The sequence below is a fragment of the Belonocnema kinseyi genome, chromosome 4, assembly GCF_010883055.1.
Source record: "Belonocnema kinseyi isolate 2016_QV_RU_SX_M_011 chromosome 4, B_treatae_v1, whole genome shotgun sequence".
NCBI classification, from domain to species: Eukaryota; Metazoa; Arthropoda; class Insecta; order Hymenoptera; family Cynipidae; genus Belonocnema; species Belonocnema kinseyi.
The window spans coordinates 50,184,776-50,193,997 of NC_046660.1; the positions used below are offsets into that span (position 1 = coordinate 50,184,776).

Sequence of the window (9,222 nt, forward strand, 5' to 3'; positions counted from 1 at the left end):
TGCAGTTTTGTGATATTAACTCATATTCTAGAAAATATATTACAATACCTTGAGAGCTTTTCAAATTACATAAAATAATTGAAATCCTGAACAATCTTGTGAAATCCATTAGAATCTTTTAAAATATCTTAAAACCTTATTGGTGATCTGAAATCATTCTATATCTCCCAAAAAATACGCAAATACCTTTTAATCATTCAAGATTTCCTACAATATTCCAAATCCCTTTTTCTCTTTTTTTAAGAATATTTTTAATCTTTCGAAATGTTTCGAAATCCTTTGAAATACTTTAAAGCTCTTAAAAATTCTACGAAATTTGTAAAAGTACCCTAAAATCATAAAAAATATCGGAAATACCTTTAAATTATCGAAAGTAATGTAAAATCACCTGGAGTCTTTCTAAATATCTGAAACCCTAATAGATCATCTAAAATCTATGCATATCTTCTAAAATTTTAAGAAATTCTGGACAGCCGCAAAAAACTTCTGTCCAATTCTCCAAAATCATTCAAATCCTTGAAAAATTTCCTATATTTTTTTTAATCGCTCGCAAATGTCTTCGAACTATTTAAAATATCCTAAAATCTGCAATCACTGATGATTGCTGCAAATTTTAAATATTCTTTGATATCTGGAGATTTTTGTTTAAGATATGGCTGTTCTTGTTTTGTTTTAAAAACATTAATGCAACCTGTAATTATTCGAAAACTACAAATATTGTTCAAAATGTAATGATTATTTTTCCTTCTCTTGCACAAATCATCAAAAATTGTCTTTCATCTTTTGTTTTATAGTAGTTTCTCTATGCTAAACATAATTTATTAATGGCAATATTAATTTAGTAATTACTACTATTAATTAAAAGAGTTTCTCATATTTCTTTAAAAAAAATTAATCGCAGCCAAAAAAAACGTGACGCAAATATAGGAAGAAAAAAACGATTAGGAAGCTGAATATAATTTCTGGTCTACGAAAAAAATTCGAGGTCATTTTTCAGTTTTCATCTGCTTTGCAAAATATTTTTCGGTCATCTCTTCCAATCTGAATTAGAAAAATTATTTAATTACTCATTTAGAACTTTATCGGGACACTTAAAAGCATTAGTCTATAAATGACGCAGCCCGAAGGTAAATATTGTGAAATTTGTAAAGAGACTACATCACCTGAAAAGGAAGCAAAAACCAATTATTTACGCACTGAATATACTGCACCTTTGTACATTAACGTTAAAAATAATACTAAATTTCTGTTAACGATTTTGAATAAAATTTACTGAAACGCATTATTTACTTATGAAAAAGACGTGTTAAAACTTAATAGGGCTTGTGGAAACTCCAAGAATCATTTTGAAAAAATCACTTATTTTGCTGTATGTTCCAAAAAACTTGGAAGCAACTAGAATCAAAATAACAAAAATTCTTAATTTTTCAACAAATAAACATCTTCTTTTTGCGCTATTTGTTGTAAACAAATATTTGTGACCAAACCTTTTTTCTAAGTCAAACAAAAAATCTCTTTAAATATTAGGGACCTTGCAGTCCATAGTCCCTTCAAAAAAGAGAAACAGAGTATTTTTCAGAAAATAGTAGGATAAATAGGAGAATACAATTTTTTAAATAAAAAATAATATCTGCTCGCTATATTTAAATTAGATGTTTGACTAACTTTAATCCTTGTCTGCATTCTAGGCATCAGTATTAGCTAATACAAATTTGAAGAGTATAAAAATCAAGGCAGCCCCACCCATTTCATTACTAAATTTTAAATGCGATGAACATTAAAAGCGTGTGAAAAACTGAATTCACGACACAATCACGTATACAATAAATGTTAAAAAAACAAGATAAGAGAGATCTCGGGCTATATATTGTCATTTTTTCAGGTGCAAATTCTTTTTTCAAGATACTACTATCCGATTTGTAGGTTTTTCAATTTACTCAGCATACTGCCGGATCTTAAAGCGAATCAAGAAAGAAGTAAGAGTTTATATTTAAATAATATAAATTAAATATATGAATATAATAATGAACCAGCTGCACCTGATAGCGACTATTCTTCTCAGCCTCATTTTAAGAACTAGTAAGTGATGTTTTTTTAACTTTTTGAAAATATATCTTATCATTTCTTTTGAGAAACACGAAAAACGTTTATGTAATTTTTAACTTGTAAAGTAGCTTTCCAGAATAAGTAATGTAAATAGATATTGGTTCCACAGTGGAATATATTGTTTTAAATGATAAAATATTGTTCATTCTTTAAAAGTTATACAAAGAATACAAGTTATTATTTACATAAATGCTTCTGTTTATGAAGATATTTAATTTATGTTTTTTTATTGCAGACGCATACAGTTACAAAGATGCTAAAAACTGGGGAAAAAAATATTCACAATGTAAGGGAAAACATCAATCTCCGATAACTCTGAAGGACGATGGCCCGAAATATTTTCCAGATCATAAAAAAATGCTGAGACTTGCAGATTTTGATAAATTTCCAAAAAAATTGAGCATAACGAATACTGGTCACACTGGTATTAAACCTTATATATTTATATTTACAAATTTAATTCTGCTTCACTTCCTTTTATTCATTCTTTTACTTTTCCTACAATACAGTGGAAATGAAAGCCGATTGGTCTGGAAAACCTCCAAGTGTTACTGGTGGACCCCTTAACGGGACTTACGTATTTGAAAAGGTGACTTTTCATTGGGCCCCAAAAAAGGTAAATATTCCAATATTTGTAAATAATTTGTGAATTTTAATTAACGCAAATTCGCCAACTATACCATTAATATTTGAATACTTGAATTAAAAGAAAATGATAAGCAGAAAAGCTTAATCAAAGAACGCAACATTGTTATATTTTCATCTGCCTTGACCAAATTTAGACAACCACCATAAAATGTTCCCATTGCAATCTAAAAAAACCTTTCCTTTCTTTGCGCCTAAAAAAGGAAACAAAAAATTAGTTTTCCTTTTTTTAAAAATGGTTTTTTTTATTGTGATTTGATAATGAGAAAAATAAAAAATACGAAACAAATAAAAAAGTGAAGGAAGGGGATTTGGCTGGTTGTCTTCTCATTTTTCTTTTCTCTTTTTAATTTTGTCCAAAACGAAAACAAATTTTTTTCTGTCTTTTTTTAGGCGGAAAAAAAGAATTTTTTTTACATTAACTTGTTTATTGGACGCTAAACAGGATTTTAAATTGTATTGTAATCTTATTTAGATTTCCTTAATGTTAAAATAAACGTGTTTTTTACTATTTTATTTGTAATATAATAAGATACTCCTCTATTAGTCAAACATTTGAATTATGAACGAATAAGTTATATTTTCAGTAATTCAAATTTATCAAGTAATTAATGGAATCATTACTAAAGATCAAAATAATGATGATAATTTTTTGTACTGCACGAATAAAAAGTGGACTCACATGATATCTGTCAACACTCCGATCGAACTCACAACTTAGTAAGTCAAAAATTCTCTCTCAAAATTGGTATTATCGTTAAGATTGGAAAAACAGTCAAGGTTGAATTTCATATAATTATTTTTGTTTCATAGTCAGGAAATGGAGATGCATGTGTTTTTCTATAGAACAGATTTGAAATCATTTAACAACGCTGAAACCCACAAGGAGGGTCTTGCAGTATTTAACATGGGGTTCGAGGTAAGAACTGAAAAATCATTTTTAAAATCCTTTAATAATTGGTAATTTATTATTTGCGCTAAGCACTAAACAAATGCTTTATTGCAGACTGAAGATAAGAAAATGCGGCAAAGATTATATTTTGAAATCTTTTCAAAGCCCTTAAAAAATTAAAATCAAGGGGGTATCTTACGAAATCTTTTTGAATCTCTTAAAATATCCTAAAACCTTACAGGTCCAAACTGTTGCTTCATAAATACTCTAACTAATTATAATATTTTTAAAACCCTTGAAACTTTTTAAAATTTTTGGAAATTCCTTGGAAATGGTGAGAATACTATAAAAATTTTTTAATTCTGTCATCCGTTTAACTTTAGAAATTTATTAGAGATGCACATTCCTAGAAAAATTGAAGAAGAAAAAAATAGAATGTGTCTTTCCGTTAAATCCTGTATTGTTGATACAGGCTTGAAATTTCAGAGTGGATATTCCAATCCCGAACGTATTTTTGACAACCTGGAAAGAAGCTTGCATAAGGTGCAATCCCTTAATTCGACGGCGGAAGTACCCCCGTTTCGCGTTGCGAGTATTCTCGAGAACTCAGCATTTTTGTTTTACGAAGGCTCATTAGATTATCCCCCTTGCTCGGAATCTGTGTCTTGGATCTTATATGAGAGTAGCTATCCTATTACCGACGGTCTGGTAAGAATATATTTTTTAAAGATGCACATAAAAATAAGTTTATTAATTTATTTACTACTAATATTTTTTATTCGCATTTTTTTTATTTTTTAGATAAATAGCTTCAAGAAAATAAAGTTGTCCGATGGAGACGTGTCGAATGTTAGACCTCCACAAGCACTAAACAACCGTCGAATTAACAACGTGTATAATCACAAAGGAAACGAGGATTTGGAGAAGCTAATCAACAGTAGCCAATGATTTTTAGTAATCGACGGCGCTCGGAAAAGGTTTTCTGCAGTTTTCCTCTCCCTTGGACAAAAGTCCAAGCAAATGCGAGCGGCTCTAGTGAAAATCCATCTGCAGACGGTAGGGGTAGATAGCATGAATGTGAGTTTTATATATGTAAATTTTAAGAATGTAAATGCGAGAAATAAAATAAAATAAAGTATTAAACACAATCAATGGTTTCTTTTTTTAAGTTATTTCAATTTCATATTCCCGCTATTACAAATATACGTATAAATAATTAATTATTCTTGCCCCAAGGCGAATATTTTAAACATGAAATTTAGATTCAGGTTAATATGTACAATAAAATTAACAGAAAAGATCCTATTTGCTTATAGTTGATTCTTATAGTGGGTGGAAGTTGTATTTTTTTTAACATTCCTATGTGCCAGAAAATGATTTTGAGTTTTTTGTGGGTTCATACTCTGGAGGAGAATAGTAATATAGAATTATGAAATTTTTAAATTAATGCTAAAGTTCTAACTAAATGTAGTATTTTCTTGATACTATTATTACTACTAACAATGAGAAAATGTTCGAAATTGAATTTCATCTAATCTTTTGTATTATATATGAGATATGCAAATGTATTTAGAGAAAAAACTTCAAATTATGTTTAATTGTTCTGAATTTTCCATGATTTTCCCCTCACCTATTTGTGTTTCGTGACATTTATATTTTATAACAATATTCTAATTTTGGAAAAATTGTAATATTCAATAAAATTAATAGAATAATTCAAATAATGAAAAAATTAATTAATACACTAAGTTAAAATAACATTAGAAAAATTCAAAAGAATTGGATGAATTACCAAAGAATTTAAGTTCAGTGTAAAAGCATTTGGCAGGAATTAAATAAATACTAACATGAAATTTTCAAAATAGAATTGAGTGAATATAAAAGAACTTAGGTGGATTTAAAAAATTCAAGAGAATTCCAAAGATTCGGAAGAAACTAAAAGAATTAAGGATATCTAATTGGAAAATCAGGGAGAATTTTAAATTACTTTAAATGAAGGGCCAAAAAATGGTCAAAACTGTTTTAAAAAACAAACCAAATCTTATGATAATATTTCCTGACATGCCGGAGAATATGCTAAAGTAACTCATGTCCACTTTATAAATAATTCAAAGATTTAAAAATGTCTTTAGTTCCTTCGGAATTACTTTAAGCTATTAAGCTCTATTAAACATGCATCAGAATTTTAAATCTTTTAAAGTTTTTTTGAATCTCTTGAGAACTAATAAAACCCTTTAAAATTATAAAAGATTTTATAAATCGTAAAAAACCTTTGAAATTATTCAAGACACCCTGAGACCTAATAGATTATATCCAATTGTAAAATTCTAGTCAGTTTTTTTAAGCCTCATAAGAATTTTTTTAAATCCCGTGAAACGATTCAAATCCCAATAAATTTCTCTAAACAATTTTAATCTCTTGAAAATATCTTGTTATCTTTTTAAGTACGTAAAATAATTAAATTATTTCAAATAGATTGGAAATTCCTTGAAATTTTTTAAAATACCCTAAAGACCTAGGATTGTTGGAAATTCTAAAAATTCTTTGAAATCTAGAAATTTTTGTTTTAAATAACCGCTTTCTATGAAAACCCTTAATACGACCAGAAAATCTTCAAAAATTGGCCTTTGTCTTTTTTCTTTGCATGGTACATTCGTTAAGGCTACTTATAATTTGATTAAAACAATATTTATTGATTAATTATTAAAAATAACTCAAACAGTTTCTTATTATTCTTGACAAATATAAAACGTGAAGAAAACAGGGGAAAAGGAGAATACGAAAAAAATACATCCCTACTCAAAATAATTTGAGTTAATTTCCGTTTTTCTTCTGCTCTGAAAAAATGTTTTCTAATTATCTTTCTCATTGTAAATTAGAAAAATTCAAAAAATTATTCATTTCCAACCTGAAAAATAAAAAAATAGAAATATTGACACAAAACAGAAAACTTCTGATTTAGAAGCATCCGAACTAATAATTGAAATGTTTCAAGTTTATCAATTCTAAAGTGAAAATAATAATAATGCATAATTTATCGCATAGGAAATTTGTCTAATTAAAATGATTTTTATTTGGTTATGTTAAAAATCATACCTTTACAAAAGTTACTGTTTTGAGTTAAACAATTAAAAATTGAGATACTTACAAATAAATATTTTCAAATTATACGCTCTCAAAACTGAATAATTAGAAGCTTGATGACTGGAAAATTGGACTATTTTAAAATTAGGAATTCCAAATTTTCAAATTTTATTTTTTGAGAAATTTTGTTAATTCTTTCTGTGTTGACGGTTTTATGGTTTTCATTCAGTGAGCACTTTACTTCTTTATTGTGGCTAATTAGTAAATGCATTTGCTTTCTGGTATAAGAAGTGAAAATTGAGAAAATACTAATAGGTCATTTAAAGTGTCTCGGATTAAGGAGCCTTTTCTATTTTTACATCAACTTTAAATTATGTGAATGATAACACTTTCACCTCAGAAAACAATTTTTCAAATAATAAAAATGACCACAACTTCCCCCCTCTTCGATAAAATGTATTCATATTATAGGCCATTCCAATCATCTTGAATTAACGTTCTTTTTCTTCAATTTTTGAGTCAACTTTGAATGATGTTGATGAAAAAAGATTATAAAAAATTACCAATTTGAAAACATTTTAAGTTGCTAAAAAAATCTACTAAATTATTTTTAGAGATTTTTGATCAGTTTTCATATATTAGTGCTGAAAATGAGCCCTTCAAATTGTATCAATTAAGCCATTCAATTTTTTTTCAAAATTAATACCATTACAACTCCCTCTCTATGAGGAAACGTATTAGCAATTTTTTATTGGAAAAATGTATAAAGCGAAACTAGAAAGAGAACTTAATATGTTAGTAAATTTTTACTAAAAACAGTGAATTTTTAAACCAGAAAGAAGAATTACCAATATAAAAGTTGAATTTTAAACCAAAGAGCATTTCTTTTTAACAAACGAATCACCAGGGAAAACATTATTAAATAAAATATTATTAAATGTGCTTTAAAAGGAATAAAACAATTACGAATCAAAATTTTTAAATTTTAAATTGATGACTCTTAACTGTTATTGAATGCTCTTGTTACAAAAATTCACTGACTTTTGCGAGATATTTTTTTTTTTTAAATCCCTAACATTCTTTTGACGTTTACTGACGACTAAACATTCCTAATTTTTTCCTGATTTCCAAGTTTATTGGCAGACGCTTGCATGAAAATTAAATATTTTTAGTGCATTATTTCATTTTATGTCCTGAAGCATGTTAAAATGAAAAAATTCAATTTAAGTATAAAATACATTTTAAAATAAATTTTTATAGTCAGTAATTTTTTAATATACAGGGTGTCTAAAAAGTCCCGGGACGGTTTAATATTTCCTCAGGTAAAATATTTTTCAAAAAAGTGAAGTCTATTCCTGAAGTAAATGTCAACGAGGAATTCAATGGTGACCTTCATTTTGACCTTGAGTTGACCTTAATGGCTTTTTAAAGGTCAACTTTTTTTAAAAATGGAAACCCGCTTTTTTACAGCTGCAATGGATAGAGCGGAAAATTCCACGTTCAGGTGTGTACCCAAGTCATAGGTCAATTAAAACATTCAAGGACAGTTAGAGGCTATTTGAAATTAACAAAGTTTTTCAAGAGGTCAGTATAAATCCCAAAGTAAATTTCAACGAGGAATTCAATGGTTAACTTCACTTTCATCTTAAAGTTGACCGTCATGGCTTTTTGAAGGTCAACTTTATTCTTATAAAAAGAAACCCCCTTTTTTTACATCTGCAATCGATAGAGCGGAAGATTCTGCGTTCAGGTACCCAAGTCATAGGTCTATTGTAACGGTCACGGTTAGTTAAATGTTATTTTAAATTAACACAGTTTTCCAAGAGGTCAGTGTAATTCCTGAAGTAAAGGGGGAGGGTCGGTAAGGCCGGTTTTCTGGCCTAATTTATTTTTGGACCAAAAAATCTGAAAAAATCATTGTAGTATCTTATAAGTATCCCGAGTCGATTTCACGCTAAACGGACTACCCTCCACCCCCCAGCCACCCCTACAAATAAATGGAAACACCACTACCCACCAACTGTATTTTCGAGAGATTTGACACTCTTAAACATGTATTCTGAGGTTAGCTCGGGTTTACTATGGTTTTCGGGGTCGCCGAATACAAATCTGGCGTCCTTTGACTTTTATCGTGTCAGGTTCAAGGTCATTGGAAGGTCAAATCGAGATAAAACTGTAAAAAAATCCAAAAAAATACGTTATAGGTTTTTAGAGTCGCTAATTACAAATCTGGCATCCGTTGAACTCTATCTCTTCAGGTTCAAGGTCATTTGAAGGCCAAATCGAGAAAAAACGGTAAAAAAATTAAAAAAAAAAAGTTATAGGTTTTTGGGGTCGCTGATTACGAACCTGGTGTCCGCTGACCTTTATCGCGTCAGTTTCAAGGTCATGACCTCGATTTGACCTTCCAATGACCTTGAACCTGACGCGATAAAAGTCAAAGGACGCCAGATTTGTATTCGGCGACCCCTAAAACCATAGTAAACCCGAGCTAA

General features: G+C 28.7%; 1 protein-coding gene across 1 annotated transcript; it reads left to right on the forward strand.

Moving 5' to 3' along the window:
• The first annotated feature begins 1,111 nt into the window (after positions 1 to 1,111).
• LOC117170891 (carbonic anhydrase 7-like) lies at positions 1,112 to 4,591 on the forward strand. The gene is made up of 5 exons (XM_033357935.1): positions 1,112 to 1,127; positions 2,342 to 2,530; positions 2,616 to 2,722; positions 4,130 to 4,351; positions 4,460 to 4,591. Exons 1-5 carry the CDS (start codon positions 1,112 to 1,114, stop codon positions 4,589 to 4,591), a joined length of 666 nt encoding a protein of 221 aa, XP_033213826.1.
• Positions 4,592 to 9,222: the final 4,631 nt, after the last annotated feature.